Source organism: Falco naumanni, chromosome 7, assembly GCF_017639655.2.
Source record: "Falco naumanni isolate bFalNau1 chromosome 7, bFalNau1.pat, whole genome shotgun sequence".
Classification (NCBI taxonomy): domain Eukaryota; kingdom Metazoa; phylum Chordata; class Aves; order Falconiformes; family Falconidae; genus Falco; species Falco naumanni.
The window spans coordinates 69,598,726-69,619,624 of record NC_054060.1 but is presented as its reverse complement, the minus strand read 5'-3'; the positions used below and the strand labels follow the sequence as shown (position 1 = coordinate 69,619,624).

Here is a 20,899-nt window from a genome sequence, read left to right as displayed (position 1 = left end):
CTTTTCTTTTTAATATAGTGTTATTCATTGCGATTTTCTATAAGGATTTTTTTTTTTTTAGTTCATTCAAGAACTTCCACAGTGGGACGGTCCAGTGCAATGATCGATCTCCTATCTGCTGGCATCCTGTCCCTGGGCAGAGCTGTCAGGATGGAGTGTGAAATTCAACTTGCTGGGGCACATCCATGGTATTATTCCAAAATGATATGAGTTTTATGAGCTGAAATTTCAGTGTTCGCAGCTTAGCCTGATGATTTCCTGGGTCATTTCCACCCAAACAAAATGGCTGAGAAATATAAAAATCAGTCACCAGAAAGGAATTGTACATTTCCATGATCTAGTAAGAATTTCTTATTGTTGTAGCAGGACAGTAGATCTAATTACATTCTGTTATTTGTTATTAGCATTTGGATACCATAGAAGCCAGCCAGGGCCTTGGTGTACTGAGACTCTGTGAAAATGCTGATTTGTAAACAGTGTTTTTAAATGAACAGGAAAATATATAGGGAGAGAAAAGGGTGCAACAGCAGCCAATGGCAGGTTGATGGTGAAGCAGAAAGTTTTGGAGGGGAGAAGCCAGGTAGAAACTAAAGACAAAATACGGCTGTATGAATATGGAAGAAATGGTTAGGGGTGATGGAAATTAAGTGGAGCTGATGTGAAGATGCTGCTAGAAGAATGGGAAAGTAGGGGCAAACAGCCATTCATTCAGGAGGACTACAAGGATGCCGTAAGGCTATGCAGGGAGAAAATTAGATAAGCCAAAGCCCAGCTAGAACTTAATCTGGCTGCTGCCATAAAAGACAATTAAAGATTTTTTTATAAATACATTAGCAACAAAAGGAGGGCTGAGAAGACATGGCTTAGTGTTGGGCTTAGCAGTGCTGGGTTTACAGTTGGACTCGATGATCCTAAAGATCTTTTCCAGCCTAAATGATTCTATGGCAGAGGAAAGATTCCCTCATAATTCCCAGAATTCCCCTTCACCAGCAAAAGTAACATTTCATATAAACTTGGGAAGTTACCTGCAGGAACACGTTGAGGAAGAAATGATGGAAATGCTTTCCTCCTAGACAAGATCACCTTGTTACAGAAAGACCACAGGTGATGTAGCCTAGGAAAGCCGCATGCAGAGCACACTATATGCTGACTTGAAACATTTTTCATTTGATTCCCTCGATTCTGTGCCTCTCTCGCTAGTTGGGAATTTGGCTCTTTGAAGCAGCTTCTGTTTTGCTCCCCATGCAGCAGAATAACTTGCTCAGGATAAAAATAACCTGTGTGGTGAGAGCTTGTACAGATAAAAAGAGGTGTTTTAGAGCACTGACTTACCAACCCAGAACAAATGGGTGTAAACTGTCCCAGCTCACTATCTGCTCCTTTGCCTGTAACACCTTAAAGGTCCATCTGAAAGTCATGGTTTCGTGAGCAAGGTTTTCCTGAGCAAAGGATTTCTTTACATGTGTAGGTACTTCTGTGACTATTTCAGGTGGGTATGCACCTGAAAGTACATTTCAAACCTGAGTGTCCTGAAATTTATGGGCAATTTAAACCAAAACCTAGATCCAGATCTGAATTTTGCTGTTAGTTAACACTAAGGTTATGGATACATGCATAGCCAAATACTAGCAGAAGAGATCTGCAGGCAATGTTATCCTTCATAATACTCATAAAGCATATTTGGCTAAAAATGGACTTTACAACATAAGAATAATAAAAAACCTAGATACACTCTAGCGTTTGCCAGCAATATGTCCATAGTGCCTTATGAATCTGGGGAGTATTTTAATTCCATTTTCATTTCCTCTCTTTTAAATCCGAAGACATGCTTTTTGTAAATTAGCTAATGATAAAAGTGAAATTAAGAAATGCAGGTACTGTAAGAAAGCAAAAATTGCAGCAGCTGTGTAGGCTCTATGCAAAAAGTGTGGCAGAACGAGCAGCTTGGGAGAGCCGTGTCCAGGAGCTGAGCACAGACACACCAGTCAGCAAATGTTCTGCCTCTTTTTATTTCAGTTTGCCTTCCTCATTAAACTTTATTTAGAGCATAAGTACCTGTCTAAAAACACAGTTAGTGCTGAGATGTTGGATTCTTTGGAACAATTTGTCTCTAGCAATGTCAGGCTGATGTGCTCTCCTCAGGGACGTAAGACTTCAGCACAATGACTTGTTAAGCATATGGGAGTTCAGGGAGGGTATGTCCCACCACGCTGGAGTGGGCTGTGAACCACTTCTGAGGGGTGCAGTCCTCCCTCCATCCTCTTGAAAAGGAGTTTCACTATGCAGAACGTGATGGGGTGTGGTGTGGAAGCACGTTTCAAACCTTTCAAAAACTACTGCCTGACAACTGTTTAAGTCAAAATGCGTGAGCACTCCTGAAATCCAGGACTTGGTTGTACAAGATGTGTGCTCCAGGTTGGAAAACTCTGGGTGCATTTTCCTCTAGTTCATCAGTGACGTCTGTTACAAAGAGGATTCCTAGTCTCTCTGTACTCTACGATCGTATTCCTCTCTCTGCTCCTTCCTGGCTAGACTCCTTCAATGCTCTTCTTAACAAGAGTTGTTCTAATTGTTTTTCTTGGATGTAAAGCAGTCCAGACCCAGGGCCATCTGGACGCTGCCCTGTAGCATGGCCAGCAATGGCACAAGTGCGACTGTAGGCTCTTACAAAGTTCAGCTGGAGGATGAAAGGCAGGAGTGGTAAATTTACAATGCCTGTCTCTGAAATACTTTTCTCCTTGAGATACTGCAGGCCACATCTCTTTTTATGTTTCTAATTGGTGCTTTAATTACGGTGATGGGAAGATAGCAGGAAGTTTTATTTTTGCTTTTGATTTTTGCTTTAGTAGTCCTCATGCTCCCGTGCCAATAGGCAAATGATAATCCTATGGGTGACCTAAACAACTAATGGTGCAGGCTATGACTTTGCTAAATGCAGTGACTCTTCATCCACCTGAGGCAAACTTGTCTCAGAATTGTATTTTAGGTTCAACCACTGCCTTGTGGTATGGTCTTGATGTTGGTTTTACTCTCTGGATCACTTTTCCCCTCCATTATATTGAGCTGCAGGAAAGCATCTTTTTCTGCACAGTGCTGAGATAGTAAGCTACTATTAAAATATTCATACCAAAATCTATGGATCCCAGCTTTTGGCATTTTATTTCCTCTAACTGGGTATTTAATTCAGTTAGCAATGCTTACAGCTAATGGGCTTCAGGGGAAGTAACCTAAGTGCAGCAAACCTTTTGCTGATTTGTTCTTATCCACTGTTTTTTGTTGCCAAGTTTATAGTCTAAAGCTTACATGGGCTGGCTGTGGAGCATATCTTTCTCTAATCCTGCAAGTCAACAGCCTCTTGCAAATGGGCATATAATTTAAGGGTTAATATTAACCTGAACAGTTTAAGTTCAGATCTCGATGTTTCTGAAAGGTCTTTTAAGCATGTTTTATCACAATGTCTGTTAGGCCTGTAAGGGCTGGCGAGAAGCGTAGCAGCAGCCTGAGCATCCTTCAGAGAGAGGATCGTGAAGGGTTTGAAGTGAATCTACCTCCAAAGAGAGCCCCAGGTGGTGGCTGAGCATGGCGGTAGTTGAAAGGGCATTCCTGGGACTGCTAGAAAGAGAAGGAAGCAGCTCTAAGAAGGGAAAACATTTCAACACCAGGAAGAGATAATAATTGCTCCAATTTTAGAATCAAATCAGTCTCGCTAAAAAGGTGATAGTATAGATGGAGAAGGAAAGTCTATCATAAAACCAGGTTTTAAAACTAGCTTAAATCTAGAGTATAGTGTTATCTGGAAATCTCAAGTCAGATCCAGTGCACCAAACCTGAAACCCAATACACACTGAAGTCATCCCCCAAAATAATTTACGCTGGTAGTACTGGACACCTCTGTCCGGGGCTGTCAGGCACTGCGCAGTGGACCTGGTGGCCACAGGATTCTTCAGAGGAAACTTGTACTGTGTTGCCTGCTTGTGTGAAGCCTTTTAATATCTTTTCATTACTTTTTTTCTTCATCGTTTAAAATTATTAGAGGTCCAAACCTTCAATAATTCTTCTTACTGGGGTCATACTCTTGTCACTGAACTGCAACGCTCATGAGATTTTATGGCTCTTAAAACCAGAACATTGTATAAAAACTAGTTGGGAATCCATGATTGATACAAAGATGCTATTTATCACTGTTGCCCTGGTTTCAGCTGGGATAGAGTTAATTTTCTTGCTAGTAGCTGGTGCAGCGCTGTGTTTTGGGTTTGATATGAGAACGATGCTGACAGCACCCTGATGGTTTAGCTGTGGCTGAGCAGGGCTCACCCTCAGTCAAGGGCTTTTCAGTTCCCCCCTGCTCTGTGAGGAGGGGCACAAGGAGCCGGGTGGGAGCACGGCCAGGGCAGCTGACCCCAACTGGCCAGGGGGACATTCCATACCATAGAGCATCATGCCCAGCATAGAAACTGGGGGCAGTTGGCTGGAGGGGGCTGATTGCTGCTAGGGGACTGGCTGGGCATCAGTCAGCCGGGGATGAGCAACTGCACTGAGCATCACTTGGGTTTTTTTTTTTGTGTTGTTTTTTTCTCCCCTTGGATTTTATTCCTCTTTCCCTCTCCTCTTCATTACAACTATCAGTGTTATCGTTGTCATTACTATTATTGTTTTTGTTATTATTATTGTTATTTGGTTTACTTTATTTCAGTTATTAAACTGTTCTTATCTCAACTGACAGGCTTTACGTATATTCACTTCTCCTCCCCATCCCACCACAGGGAGGGGAGGGAGCCAGCAGCTCGGGCTAAGCCACAACTCTTCAGTTATCTGTCTGTAGTACAGTAAAATGTTACCGTTAATTTTTCATTTGGGAAACGATTTTCGTTACATTTCTCTCTGATTGTGAATATACTGCAGCTACTGTGGTATATTTACCCAAATTCCTCTGTTATCTTAAAAAAAAAAAAAAAAAAAAAAGAAAGAAGCGTTTTCTTCATCTGCTTTAGCTTTTCTTTGTAGAGTGCCTAATATTTTAGCACCTGATTGAATGTTTACACAGAATTAATTAATAAATCAAGGACAGGTGTAGTAGGCAATTAGTGGCTAAAAAACTGATTTGAGTGCAAGGTAAGAGAGTATTTGGCAACTGACCCTGAGTAGAAGTGTTTCCAAACCCTTCTGTGGATGATGGATCGATCTATGGATGATGATGATTTATCATCCCTGAAGAACATGAAAGCAATAGAGTAATGATGAAGTAAGTTTTCAGGAAGGAGTTTTCTTCCACTGTTAATTTTTATGTACTCAGGCTATTTTTTTATGTACATCAGGGATTATCTCTGGAATATGATCTCTGTCTATTTGCCAGCTATTGTTCCAGCTATCCATTTCTTTTGTGTTTTCTATGGTGAAAAAAGACGAGCACTATTTCTTTCTTGACATCAAAGCCCAATCTTTGCCACTTCTCGTTTGGCTGGAAACCAGGTTAGTATTCAGAATGATCTCAGTATAAGCACTGGCAAAGAGTTACATTTCCATGCACGGCTTGAACCCCAATTTTCTTGTTAAGGAACTGAGCTAAACAGTCCATCTTTATGGTTTGAAATGTTTGGGAGCCACTATTCTAAAGTGTTAACCTATACCTGCCCACTTCCTGCTGAAATTAGTATTAGTCAGATAACTTTTAATTGCAGCAAAGTGCACTGGAAATAAACCCCGTGAGTCTCAAGCAATTATTTCTCATGCAACACAAGACAAACAGGAGCTAAAAGCATGATTAAGGATTTACTGAGCAGCTAGGGTGTCTTGGATACTCTGTATGAAGCTTAAAAGATAAGATACTTCAATGGAAGCTGCTGATTAATGGCAAAACACGTCAACTTTTCAACCGTCAGCCTGAAAGTTAAACTCCTTCCTAAGCACTAATGGTGAATAGCCTCCTTTTGTTATTGCTTTAAGTTTTGGTCATATTGCTGGGGAAACTTCTCTGTGTTCCTGACAGTGCAGTGTTGAAATACTAAATCCTATGTGCCAGGGTCTTGATGCAGGTGTTGCCACCTCTGGAAGTGTGATTTATAGCCTAAAGAAAACCCTAACCCCAAGATTTGCAACATAAGGAGTAAAGGAAATGCAAGACAGATGCAGCTGCAACAGTTCACTATGTAATATCTAAACCGCTAATAATACAGTGATTGTTGATTCCCACCCCCCTCAACAAATACATAGAGCCATTCTAGCCAGTGTCCTTCAGAATATCCTCCAAAACTCCTGTGGGCAACTTTGGAGGAAGCATCAGAGACTTAGTGTGATGGGGGTGATGGAGCTTGAAAGGCAACAGATAGGAATTATTAATGAGGGTACCTGAACGTGCTGCCTCATTCCAGGCATAAGGATGTGCTGCTTTCGCACTTCAGAGACGCTGCTTCAAGGTTATGAACAGGTGGGATGGAGGTGACGAATTTAGTAGTGGTGGTGGATGGAGGTGGAGAATTAGTCCTGAACGTGTTATGTTGCTTTATGCATTTAACCTTCATCTTTTAGGACTGTTAGGCTATTGTGTTAACCACTCTAACAGAATTTACGCGTTCATGTTTTCCCTCGGCACGTACAGGTGTCATTGTGGCAATAAGAGCTGAGCCATGAGACGAAGTATTTGATGCACCCTTCACCCTGTGCCAGACCTTTCCCTTTGAGGGGGATCCTTGGCCCCCTTTTCCCTTTGCAAAAAAGAAGTGGCAGCTCCTGCAAAATGTTGGAGAAGGCTGGCGGGAGCAGTGGGAAAGTTGTGGCATGGAGAGACGCTTCTAGGGGTGAGACATTTTCCACTCTTCCCATGCTTTTGCCCAGGGGAAGATGCTCTACCTTCCTCCTTTTACTTTCCATCTACTCTTCTGGGATTTGTATCCCACCTAGAGTAAAACCCACTCCCTGTGGTCTAGTTACCCAAGAGAACACTGGTTTCTTGGCTAGTCACAAATAGCATTTTCTTCTAGAAAGACTGCAATATTGTCATCTTTTTACTGTTAATACCTGTAAGAAATCTCATGGTAAATACAAAAGATGCTTTAGAGGCTTCTGCAAGAATTTCTTGCAGAGAATGATTTATGCTCTTGTATCCGAGAAGGGCAAGGGAAGGCTGCTTGGCCATTATTCCAAACTAAGCAGAAACTGAGACCTGCAGTCTAGAAACAGGTACAACCAGGCCAGCCTGAAGATCCCTGTTTCAATAGGTTGCTGCTTAACCTTTCAGTATCTAGTCCAACAAAATATCCACTCTAGCCTACGGATGCTGATGATGTTAAATTCCTAATCACTAGGGAATTGTTGTGAAAACTCAGTAGTATGAAGGAATTGGGATGCTTTATTCTGCTGTAGAGGAACAAAACAATAACAGTACAAAAAATAAAAGCCCCAAAAGAGCCAAAAAAAGGAATGCTGAATTTCTCTACTTTTCTAAGAGGAGATATTTCTAACATGAAGTTCAGTTTTCTTTTCCTTGCTAAGTCTTTGAAAGTGGCCATGTCATGCAATGGATAGCTAAATCTCCCATTTATGTAGCTACACTGATTGTCTTTCTCTGTCTCAGTGCCTTTCTTAATTAGGTGCTGAGCATATACTCATAAATCTAGCCTTGCTGCTGTGTGGCACTCTTCTTTGCACTATCATAATCCCATTTTATTTTTTCCCCCTGAACTGTGCTGAGGAACAGGATGAAAGCATTGACTCAACACTGACCAAAATCAGTGTTACCAGCAATGGCAAGGTAAAACCCATTCAGGTACAGGGAAATGGGGCGGAACAGTGATTATTAAGCCATTCTTGCACTCCCTGAGAGAGGCGAATATGGGTGTAACTCAGAAGGGACTAGAAGGAAGGAAGGAGCGATACATTCCAAATTCAGCCTCTGTGAGCATCCTTTGAAACTGCTTCAGTCTACGCCACGAACCTCTGTTGCCCTTTGTCTGCTCCGATGTCTGAGAAAAGCATCTATGTATCTACCTCTCCATGTACCTATCTATAGGGATCCTTCTTATTCAACATTTAGTTTTTCTTGGGCTGGCTACAGCTCAGCCAGAACAGAGGTTGGGGCTCATTATTGTTATTTGTGTTTCTTCAGTAGCATAATAATCAAATTGAAAAATTAGTTGGTGCATATCAGAAGGCCCTACATGTGCTTCCTAGAGAGAAGAAGAAGATTGGAAAGGGGTATATGAAGCCTGGAATATATCCGAGCCAGTGTTTCTGTATTTTTATAACACAGTCTCAGTATTCACATTATGACTGCAGCAAGATCCATGCCTAGAGATTTTAAAAAAATAACATTAGAGAAAGCTGCTCCTCTGTGAGAATCTTGCTGCATATTCCATCTGGGTCTAGACAAACACCCCGCAGAAGTGTGGTTTTATAAGGAAAAATAGCAATGTAAAAAAATATCCGCTTTCCTCTGACCTGTGCCGTGTGTGTTTTCAGGATTGTCTCTCCCAAGCTTAGTAACAAGTGTGAGCACTTACAGCTTTTTATATCTGTCTCCCCTGCAGTACTTATTACTGGTAAGAAATAGGGGATGCATTTTGCGTTTTTTTTGTGCAGCAGTAGCAGGGTTCTTTATAAAACATGAGAATTAAAATAGCACTGAGGTGCCAAGACAGCTGGTTAGACAGTAGGGGAAGCCCATCTCTAGTGGAATGGTTCAAACCACTGTTCTTAACCCATGGAGGGGTCTGAAATGTATATATTTTAAAATATATTGTATAGAATTCTGCTGCTATGCTTTCAAGGGGTGTTGCCTTCTCCATTGATGGGTGCCTAGGCCCGGGCTGGCAAACACCACAGAGCTGCTTGCTTGCTCCCCTCCCCACGGTGGGGTGAGGGGGAAATAGGAAGAACAAAAGTGAAAACTCACGGTTCAAAATAAAGACAGTGAGATCACTTGGCGAATACTGTCATGGGCAAAACAGAGTTGACTTGTGGAATTTAATTTATTTATTTTCAACTAGGATAAATATTTAATTGGTTGGGTGTTTGGAAGTAAAAAGACAAACATTCCAAATGCCTTCCTCTCCCCTTTTCCAGGCTCACTTCGCTCCAGACACCTCTCCTCCCCCCACGTTATCGCCGCAGGTGGCACCCAGTCCCTCCAGTCAGCAGCCAGCAGCGAGGGGCTGGGCTCAGGACACATGGGTTTCTCTCTGCTGCTCGCTGTCTCTCAGCCCTTTTCCTCTGGTCCTTCACTGGTCCTCCATGGGCTGTGGGCCCTCCAGGGCAGTACCTGCTCTGCCATGGAGCACCTCCCACTGCCTTGTCCTTGTTGTTTCCTTATTCCCTCCTCTATTCCCTCCTTGTCCTCGTCCTCCTCCTCTGCCTGTCCAGCATTTCTGCCTTTTCTTAAATACACTTTCCCAGAGGTGCTACCACCTTGTCTGAGGAGCTCAGCAGTGTCCTGCAGTGGGTCCATTGCAGTGGGACCCATTGCAGTGGGTTCAGAGAACACAGAAGAGCAAAAGATTATTATATTATTCTTAGATATTATCTCTAAGTCAGTGATATTTAAAATACATCTACTTTCAGCCTCATTTTGAATGTGAAGGAGCTAGGACAAGCTAGAAAGAAACCCGCAGTGACAGGTATAGGCAGCAGTGAGGTCGATGCAACCGCCAAGGAGCTCTGTGAGCTCAGGGCTGTGCCAGCCTTTCCATACAGCCTGCTGAGACGGGCATCGCGCTTCGCTGAGGTACGTGCCAGCCTCTGGACCGGGGCTGCCCTGCATCTGACTGAGCTGGAAGGCAAGCACTGTGAACCTGTGAATATCTGCACTGTCTACACTAGTCTAGCAAAAATGTTTTGACTAACAACATACCTAACGTTTGTGGCTGAGAGGAAAAAAAAACACCCAACAACCTATGTGTGTGATACTCTGTTTTATGCTTTGAGGCTGGCTTTCCCCTTGTTAAAATATTTTGATCTGGAGAAAGTGATTTAGACAACAAGCTGTTTAATGAGCACATGGGCAAAGACAATCTGTTCCAAGAATAGTTGGCAGCATGGGAGAGGGCATAAAGTTAAGAGTAGGTTAAGGGGACAAAAGAAATGTTGAAAAAACGTGTTTTCTTTGGAGGAGTGCTCCAAACTGCAGAGGCTTGTAGAAGGATGAGGACAGCATGTTCCATGCAGGCACGTTACACTACTACTAAAAATATGGCACTGGTCATCTAGCCAAAAAGGTAAATAACTTGTGTGATTCTTGGGGATATTTGTCAGGAATTCAGAACAGAAAATGTTTGGAAGGTGAAAGAACCATCTGAGCTCACTGTGAAGCAGCTAATGTTCCAGTGCTATTTGTGGTTGAGTAGTACTGTATATTGGGGGAGTTTCAGTGAAACGGGAGGTGCCACTATAAAACTGTGGAATAAGCATATTTGAAATATGGTATTCATGGCAATATGTATGTTTCACATATTTAGCATTTAGTCTAATCTGATAAATGGCTGTAGCATCTTTTGATCCCATGCTTAATGTCTCCTACTCCCTTTTTGAAGGAATATGTGTCATCCCTGTGATCTCAGCTTGGGAACTTAAGAACCTTGTTTGGTCCTTTCGCTGTCAACAGTCAGGTCAGAAAAATTGCACTTGAGTTAATTCACCTGAACAGGGCAGGAGCTGTAAAATAATCTGGTTCATCAGCTTTGATCTGTAGGACCAGGGGGAGGGAAGAAAAAAATACAGGATTTCTTTTAACTCTGGAAATTATTGGATAAGACCAAAACCAAGAAGACCCTCGTGTATGTAACAGAAAATAAGGAAAAAGCAAGGAAAAGATGCAGAAGAACAAAATTCCACTGATAAGGGTGTTTTCATGGGAACGTCTGTCCTCACTCCTCTCGGCACTAGCCCAGGTTGGCAGTGGGTTGTTTGAATAAATATGGTTAAGATGATGTCAGTGATGTTGCCTTTTTAGCACCTGGCCACCTTAAGAGTAAAACCAGCACCTTCATTAGTAGCTGGGAATGACCCCTCATAGGTGGTTATATCACAGAAAGTTCTGTTCGTTTCTTCTTAAGAGTCCTCCTTTAATCTTTTCCAGATCAGCTGTAGGTTGATTTAAATTGAAGTCTCTCTCATTAGAAAGCACTGATTTATTTATATTTGATGAATGTCTTAGAAGTTACCTGCTTCATCAATGTGGAGAGAACTTCTTGTTAAAACAAAACTAAAAAAGAAACACAAAACAAACTAAAAAAAGAAAAGAGTAGAAAACATCTCTCTTACAAGTGTTTTCATTTTACTTAAACTGCTATGAGATTAACTACTTTTCCTGGAGAAAGGCCTCTCTTACTGTTTCATTTTGACACCTATAGAAAATCCTGTATTTATGTCACAAACTCATGGGCTCAGGGAATGTGCTAGCCTAGCTGGAGTTGCTCAGCTGTTTGCCAGTGTTTGGCTCCAGAGTGCAAATACTATTTAAAAGAGGAGTTTGTATGAACTTTTTCAGATTTCTCAACCTTTAGGCGTGTGTGTATATATATATATATATAGTGCTATCTCTCTCTCTCTATCTCTTTCTTTTAATAATGACTTGGTACAGTGTAATACTGCAGTGGGTCAGGTTAATTTACTCTCATCTTGATACAACTGTGCCAAAACTGGAATGTAAAGCCTGCATTTCCTGGTTCCTGAGAACCTGGGCAGCAGAAAATAATGTTCCTTGTAGTTAAATAGCAAGGCCAACTCCATCTGCAAAAAAACCCAACGCAAACCAACCTTTTTGTGATGCGTAATTACTACAGTGTACATATTCCATGACTAATGACGTTTATGCCTTGGCATTTTTTGGATCTATGGCAATTATCCTGTACTGTGAACATTCTCTGAAGGCACATCTAACTGTGAAAAGACCCTCCTTGTCACTGGTACCCTGAATTCCATGTGCTATTGTCCATTGAGTAGTTTTGCTTCCAAGTCTTCCTTTTGTGCTCTTTTCAGTAGCCCTGAAAATGCTGTCCCTGACTCACCGTAGCTTGCTGCCTTCCTTTGTACCGCTGGAAGAGCAAGAAGAAAACAGACCCTCAGCTGCTTGGCTTTAGTGCGAGTGACCGAGGTGCACAGTAACCACGAGTCAGGCTTTTCTGCAGATCCTGTCATCTCCAAAAAAACCAACAACCCGAATGTATCACTTCTAAATAAGCGGATGCCCTGACCATTTGGTACGGATTTGCAGGCCATGCTTTCCACTCTTGTTTCTGCCACGAGACAGGACAATCCTGACACATATAGAAATGCATTTTAATATTGCTGTATGGGGACTGTAGGAAGGATGACTCTGCATAACTTTGCTTTACTAGTAGTGCTTAGTGCTTGGCAGCTTCGAAGTATTTTTTGCCCAAGGATTCCCAGTACTATATGGCACCTTCCCCTGTAGCAAGGTGCCTGCCGTTCTGTTTTGCATATCAGGAAACTGAAGCATTGGGTAGGAGTGAACAAGTCACCTTGGACAAACTATTAACTAAACGACATCGTGGTTAGAGCCTCATCCTCCATGACAAAAAGCAAGTGTGCCAATCTCGGACACCACGTAACGTCCACGAGGTCAGTTGCTTTCCCATCACCACACACAGAGTAAGTCTGAAACCCTGCTGTTGTGAAGGGTGACCGCACCTCTTGAAGAAACTACATCATCCTTTAGTGTTTTAGCAAATCGCTCAGAATGAATCTCGAGAAACAAGAAGTCAGGTTTTATATTCTTGTGTTGTTTTTCTCCTTGGTACTTAGTGTTTCCTGTGCCTTCAGTTTGATTAATGGCATTATATTACTATTTAAGTATTTCTTTTCAACCAGGCACAGAAAATAATAAGTGCACGCAAAACAAACAAAAAAAAATAATATCAAGTGTAGGGATCATCTCAAACAGTTTCAGAACTAGAAGTATTCAGGAAACATGGCATATTTATGCTGCTGCCTGGGTTCTAATTGCAGAGCACCCCAGCTCGGATGGGTGTCTAATGAGGGTCTGGCACGGCACCTCTGAAAGAAATGCTCCTGCAGCAGCTGCAGCAGCAGTACTGCTCGCAGGCTGGTGGATAACCCCAGCTCAGGCAATATCCCTTCTGTATGGCGCAAAGACGGCTCCTGAGACCTGATTTCCTTCCCAGGCAACATCCCAATCTGAAATGAGATCTCATTTCTGGGTCAACAGAGAGGCTTGATTTAGAAAACTAAATTTGAAAATACGTGACTGACAGTGACCTCCGCACTCCTTTTCCTGCATAAGGACTGGAAATTTCTTCTTCCAGGTTTCTTGTGAAACTCTATTGAATCTGGAGTTTATTTATGTCAGAGAAAACCTGAAATAAATCTGCCAGAGTCCGTTGTATTAATCCAGGCTGACATCAATACTACTGGATAAATCTAAGTTTATATTAAATAGATTGAGGGTTTATATGAGCTAGGAGTGTAAAATGTTGCAATTACACTGCTTATATTTGTGTTCAGTTTATAGCAGCTAGTAATACGCATCCTCTTTGTTCAGGAGCCCTCCAGTGTGGATTTACGTAGGTAATTTTATCTCAGGTTGTTTGGTATTTGACATAAATCTTTTATTTCTGGAGCAAACTGATAATACAGCCGTCTATTTTTGTAAAGGAGATTTAATCTTCATATTTGTGAATGCAAGCTGGAAAACCTGAGTCTAGAAAACCCACAGCATGAATTATTTCTACATAAAATCTCAGGGGTATTTTTAGAGGAAAAAAGAGTTTATTTTGATTTTAGTCTTGGTCTTACTTGTTGAACGCTTGGAGCTGGTGAGGCGATGTGGGTGTATGTGTACATGTATGGGGGTGTGCACTTTTTCTTACATGTTGAACCTGAGCTGGAGCGTACTGGAGCCTTTCTGGAGCTCAGGACTGTTTTTCCAGGCTGTTTTTCTGGAAGGTTAGTAGCTGCCTAGTGGATGGACAATGGGAATCATAATTTTGTGGGGCCAGACATAGACGTTCCCTGTGAGCCGGGTAGGGCTCTCATTGACAGAGAGGGTTGGTTGTGTTCCACCTAATAAACTCACAAAAGGCGGAAAGAGACACACCAGGTGATGCCAGCACCATCAGCCTACCGTTCACAAGGTATACAGTCCCAGCAATCCACTCAAAAAATATTTTTTTTTCTTTTCTTATTTTCTTTTTCTAGAAAAAGCAAGTGAGTCAAACAAAGATCCGGGTGATCTCTACCATCCTCTTCATCCTGGCAGGCTGCATTGTCTTTGTGACCATTCCTGCAGTTATCTTCAAGCACATCGAGGGCTGGACAGCCTTGGAGTCCATCTACTTTGTGGTTGTCACTCTGACTACTGTTGGCTTCGGTGACTTTGTAGCAGGTGAGCAGCTTGGAGCCTGCGTGCTGTGCGCCAGGGCTTTGGCTCTTACAGCTTGTTTGCTGGTGTAGAGAGGAGGCTTTTCACAACGGATTGTATCCCTGTAACATGATGCCAGGTGTTTTGGTTGGGGTTACTGGGCAGTAGGACACCAGGGTGATTTAAGAACCGGGTGCCTTGCCACCTGCAGATTGCCGGCTTTCAGCAGCGTGGCTACTGGGAGCCTGGGAAGTCCTGATTATCCTTTATCGTGCAATGAATTATGCACAAGTCAAACGACTTTCCCATTGAACTTGACATATGTATTAGTCCATTAGGGCTCGGTCTGAGGCTGCCTGCAGAAGCACGTAGCCAAAATGATGAATAGATGAGGCTTTTACAAAGTAGGGCTGAGCCATGGGGCTGGAGAAATCTCTGCTGGGATGCAGCAATGGGCTGCTACTACAGCAGCTGCAGCATTTCAGAAACTGCATTTTATTCTCTAACCTCAGCAGAAATGTTGACGTTGCAGTTGCCCTGTTAACGAAAACTCATGTAGGAAGGAAAAGAAGGGCTGCTGGGGTGCGCATCTCAGTGCTAGGAGGGTACTCTCCAAGATTAATACAGTACTAGCAGGAACTATAAATATCCATCATTATCAATTTCCAAAGAGGGAGTCAAGATTGTTGGCTGGCAAGATGAGATTTTATTCCCCCCTCTCCCCCTCCCCCAACTGCTTTGGTAACGAAAAGGTGGTTAAAATAAGTGGATTTTTTCCCCATTAGTACACGACCTCTACTCCTCACTCCTGTTAGTGTTCCCAATTAAAGGCATTAAGATGCCTGTGTTACAAACAGCCATGCTTTGCTACTGTTTTGTTACTTACTATAAATCAGTGAAATACGAATGAGTTAAAAGCATCAAATGAAGCTACAGGATATATAAAGTTTTCTTTGCTGAAGAGCTGCAGACACATCTTTTTGTAGAGAGGAATCTCATCCTCCCTTTTTATGATATGGTGGTATAGACGACATGAATTATTGAGAAAAAAAGGCAGTGAACAAAGAAAGCCGCAGGTAAGAAAAAGAAGTGTTTTATCAGCATTCAGGTACAGAAGTGCTTGTATGAGCTTGGTCCATTTTAACCACTTAAATGTGAAGAGAAGCTCGCTGATACACTGACTTTGTGGTATCGCAATGTGAAATAAAAATAATTCACAATATTTTTCTTAAGCATATCACACTTTGGTATTGTTTTCTTCAGTAATATAATAATAAGAATGCTCTGAATAGTAAGTTAAATTGTTCTATATTCAACATGATTAGGAGAATATAATCCACAGCTGGGTGGCTACTAACAACCAGGATTTTTCAAAAATCAAATGGAAGACCCTGAATGGGAAAACTTCAGAGGCTATCTCATGATAAGAGTTTAAGGCAGGTGATCACCAGGAGATTTGGGTTTTATTGCCGGTTTTGAAACAGATTTTTTGTCACTTCAATCTCTCAATAGCTCCGTCCCTTCAATATCAAATCAGAAATACTACATCGTATTGGGTAAAACAGCATCAATGGAGCTATGCTGATTTATTCCACCTAGAACGTGTCCCAGCTCCTGGCAAACCGGGCAAGTTTCTGTACTGCTGTTGGAGACACAATTGTGGATGGAGCCTGAAAAAAACAGAATATCTGATAGGCTGGAAAAAAGTGGTCTCATGCTTTCTCAGTCGCCTGATTACTCCGTAAGATAGACCTAGACAATCTGTTTCATAGCGAGCATCCTCAGGGACACGTATGATCAGAAGAGCCTCGTTGTACCATAGCAACAGCAGCCCCCACCTCCCATTGTTTCACACTCTTAAAGACTGGAAAAAAGAGAGTGATTCATGCGGTCTGTGGGGAGGGAGTAACATCAAAACTGATATTTGGGTCCCTGCCAGTTCTCAATGTCTGACCTTCCAGGGGGAATTTCAAATTGTGTACGTACACTCAGACTGAGTCTGGGTAAAATTAGAGTCGTAGGAATGTCTCAGGTTTCAAAAAGCTCAGGGGGAAATGCCGAACTGTGTTGTCTGGTGATGTCACCGGGGGAAAAATCCTAAACTCTCTCTGCAGTCATGCAGAGGTACAAGTTGGTGTCTAGCTCTTGCCTAACCAAGGCTGAGGAGTGGGACATAGGCAGTCCTCTGCCTGAGTCCCCTGGCGGGCTGGCTCTTTGGGCAGCGGGTCACACCGGTACCACCGAGGTGGTGGTCACCTGCACTGCGGGCTGGGGCTGGGGCCATGGGGCTGTGCAGACCCTTTGCCACTCACTCCCTGCAGCTCAGAGCTCTGCTTGCCTCGCACTGGCTCTCCTTCTTGCCTTGTGATGGGACTGGGAGTCTCAAAAGTGATGTTGTGGTTGCTTTCTTTTGGGAAAGTTTATTCTACTCCGTGGTAGGCAGCAGCCTGGCTGCCACTGCGCTTATTTTAGGCTCTTCATAGCCCATGAGCTTTGCCAAATGTCTTGCACAATTGTTTTACCAGGTCACCCTGAGACTTGTATGAAGACCATATAGGATATTTATTGCTTCATTTGATCCATATCTCCTCTCAATTTACTGGCCAGAGAATGCATCCGTATAACTGATACCCAAGCAGACAGTATATCCTTATTATCAGGGCTGATGCATGGCTGGATCCTGTCAGATATCCTGGTCTGGAGGGGAAGACAAAGCCACTTTTCTTTGTCCTGTGTGTAGGACTCTCAATCCTGTAGCTAAATGCCAGAAAAGAAAAAAAAAAATCTGGAAACTATATAATCTGAGAGTGTTAAACTGTAAAGTTTCTCAACTACCAAGCTGCAGGCAGTTTGGGATAAGGAAGACCAGTTGTATTAAACCATTTTCTTGGAAGAGTGTTCATGCTGTTGCAAGTACTATCAAAACAGAAATTTCAGACTTTCTTCAGAGTGTGAGCAATATAAAGAAAAGTGTTTACTAGCTGCTTTGGCAGGTCACATAGCAGCAGGATAATAGGTAATTTTGAAGAGTCTTAAATTAAGAACAGCTTGTGTTCCTCCCATCTGACAGGCCTCTCATCTATTATTAGAAAAACAGTGGTGTTGGCAAGAGTTGAGAAATAATTTCAGGAATTCCTCAGAATTGTAGATATTTTCTCATAATTGTGGCATCTCATGATTCCTAAGCATAAGCATCTGCTTATTTCAGGAGGAAATGCTGACATCCATTACCGGGAGTGGTACAAACCCTTGGTGTGGTTCTGGATCCTTGTTGGCCTCGCCTATTTTGCGGCTGTCCTGAGCATGATTGGAGACTGGTTAAGAGTCCTGTCCAAGAAGACAAAAGAAGAGGTATGACTAGTAATGTCTCAGTGGTTTCTGATTTTATAAGGGAGCTCTAAGTGCCTGATTCCTGCTCATCTGAAGAAGGATGCTTCTCTGCATGACCAATGCTCAGTATTCCCCATGGCTGACTCCGCTGGCTGCCTTCGGTATCCAGGTAGTTCTGATCTTTAACTCCTTCGCAAAGGGGGGAAAAAGAGCAACTGAAGCAACCTAGGTTGCTGCACCTCTACCAGTACTGCCAAATACACAGCACACATCGGTAGGATTGCAATTACAGAATAAGAGAGGCCAGCCTTCACTCTGAAACTAGCTACAAAATTGTGATAAAAATGTCAGTGTTCTCTCCTTAAAAATTAGAAATGCGTGGGTTTTGAAGACATTAGTTGGCACTCTTCATCATGAAACAAGAATCTGCCTTTAAACCAGGGTTTTATATTGAGTTTTCCCACCTTTCCCTGTGCCAGGGAATATGGTTCTGAGCAAAGGTTTAGATTCAGGCCCCTTACTGAGTACCATATTATTAAAAATTGAAGAAACTGAGTAGTCAGTATCAGGAAGAACATAATTAAATTCACTCAGACCATGCTTTCTGTGATTCAAAGACACTTGCTAATGCCTCAGTCAAATAAGGGTGGAAAATAGAAGGCAATTGCCATGACTGTAGAGCTGAAGCCTATTGTGGAGGTAGTTAATGATATAATTTCAATTTTTAAGGCAATCTCCTCCTGCATTGCTAGCAAAGGCAGCCTGGCAGGGTTAGCCAAAAAGCAGGCACAGGCAAAGTCTGGCAGAGGAATAGTGCTGTTTCTCCTTCGTGAAGGCACCTGTGGTCCCTGAGGTCTGGCGCGTCCCCTGGGCATCTCCATTAATAACAGGGGGCTTCACAGGGAGCTTGGCTGTCAGGGTGAGCATCAGCAGGCACCTACCGGTGGGAACCTGAGCTCTCACGGTGGATGTGAGATGCCTGCTGCCACAGGTAATACAGTGCTAAAGGGACACCTGCCCATCTGGCCTGAGAAACAGAAGGTGACTTATGGATCTCTGGTTGCAGGAACTTGCATTCTGGCTGCAGCAGCCCAAGTAAACTGTTGACCTTGCTGGGCTCCTGCAGACCTCCTACTCCTGAACCTGTTCTCCTTTAGCTGAACTTGGGGAAAGGTCTGTGTTGACTGAGATGTTGCTTGGTCATTTGTCTTCTCTTTTCTCAGTTCAAAAATGCAGCAGCCATGCAGGTGCTTTGTTCTCAGCCATTATTCTGCTCTCAGGTGCAAAGGATTAAACCAGAGCAAAGCAGGGAGACATGTAATGACATGCTCATGGTGCCCACACAGATTATGTGTTGAAAACTCTTAGTAAGAGGGTGGTGTTTGGACAGTTATGCAGTGGGAACCTCCATTAAAGGCAGCTCCATTTGTCCCTGAGAATGAACCCTAGACCGGACCAGTCAGAAGTCCACCTGAATTTATCTAACAGGTATTTCCAGTGTTAATTGCTCTGCGGCACCGACCAGAACCTTCAGTGGGACTGAACAGCTCCATCCATCAGCAATATGCGCAAATACTCCATTGATACACTGGTTGTTGTCCTGTTCTGAAGCATATTGGTATAACTACATGTGATTAATTTTGCCCACTCTTGACCACCTACCGCTGACATTTTAAGTCAGGTTTTTGTTCTTAACCAAAGAGGAATTAGCATGAACACCTCCCATCCTATAACACAGCTAGAAAATGTGTGGGGTGGCAAAATGTGAGACGGGCAGACAAGTTATATGCCTTATAAGCCATTAGCTGGTCACTAGCTGGTGTGTTTAGAGCTTGCCCACTTGGCTACTGAAGTTTGGGTCCAAATGGATGCACTGGAGCTGGGATCAGTCTCTTGTGCCAGAGGAGAACGTGCTTGCCCTGCTGTTCTGTGGGAAAGACTTGTTGCTTCATTTTGCTTTTTCTTTTTGCCTTTTGAATGAATTTCTCTTTCTTGCTGTCTCAAAGGTTGGTGAAATAAAAGCCCACGCGGCTGAGTGGAAAGCGAACGTGACGGCAGAGTTCAGGGAGACACGGAGGCGGCTGAGCGTGGAGATCCATGACAAGCTTCAGCGGGCAGCCACCATCCGGAGCATGGAGCGCAGGCGCCTGGGCCTGGACCAGCGAGCCCACTCCTTGGACATGCTCTCCCCAGAGAAGCGCTCTGTCTTCACTGCCTTGGAAACGGGGCGCTTCAAGGCCTCATCTCAGGAAAGCATCAACAACAGGCCCAACAACTTGCGCCTTAAAGGGTCAGATCAGCTCAACAAGCACGGGCAGGGGGCATCCGAGGACAACATCATCAACAAGTTTGGATCGTCTGCCAAGATGACCAAAAGGAAAAACAAAGACCTCAAAAAAACCATCCCTGAGGATGTGCGGAAAATTTACGAGACCTTCCGAAACTACTCCTTGGATGAAGAGAAAAAGGAAGAGGAGACAGAGAAGATGTGTAATTCCGAGAACTCTTCTAGCACCGCGGTCCTGACCAACTGCATCCAGCAGCACTCGGACCTGGAGAACGGAGGGATCCCCAATGAAACCAAAGAAAGGGAACATGAAAACAAAGCGTTACTTGAAGACAGAAATTAAATGTAAAAGATGCTTGACTTGAATTAACAATGTTAGTGTTTTTATATACATATATATATTGAGACACGTGCCTTATACAGACTCCTTATTCAGTCTGAATTATATAGCATCGAAGAATATTTCACTGTGCCATACAGACTCCAGCTTGCTCTGCCAAAACAAATCAGGAACACAGCACTGCAGAATGGCAACAGACAGCGACGCACATGGAAATTTCAGCCTGTATAAGATTACCAGGGCAAGACCGAAAGGAGGAGATTGAACCACGGCAATATCACCCGAGCGCTCCTACCATGGCATATCAGACAAAGGGCAGCTGTGTAAGAAGAGCTGTTGAAAGGGATGAAAAAGAGTGTATCTTTGTAACGGAGTATGCACCCAGAAAGCCTTCCCCTGGTGATTAAAAAGAGGAGAAACGATTGGAGTGAACTAGAAACTTTCATTAAGGCTTAGTTTACGTTTTGGCACGTGATCCAAGCTAGGGTTTCTTTTTTAGTTTTGGTTTGGGTTTTTTGTTTTTCCATTTTTTGAATCCAGATGCATTACCTTTCTAAACTCCAAAAGAATGTCCATGGACACAGCCAGCAGCTGGGTGCTGGTTTGAAAAATC

General features: G+C 43.0%; 1 protein-coding gene across 1 annotated transcript in view; it reads left to right on the top strand.

Annotated features, from left to right (window-relative positions):
* KCNK10 (potassium two pore domain channel subfamily K member 10) overlaps positions 1 to 20,289 on the top strand; it is a 64,985-nt gene extending 44,696 nt beyond the window's left edge. Inside the window, exons 5-7 of the mRNA XM_040601792.1 lie at positions 14,167 to 14,353; positions 17,538 to 17,680; positions 19,666 to 20,289. Of these exons, the coding sequence (XP_040457726.1) occupies positions 14,167 to 14,353; positions 17,538 to 17,680; positions 19,666 to 20,289 (954 nt within the window). The remainder of the gene's footprint in view (positions 1 to 14,166; positions 14,354 to 17,537; positions 17,681 to 19,665) is intronic.
* Positions 20,290 to 20,899: the final 610 nt, after the last annotated feature.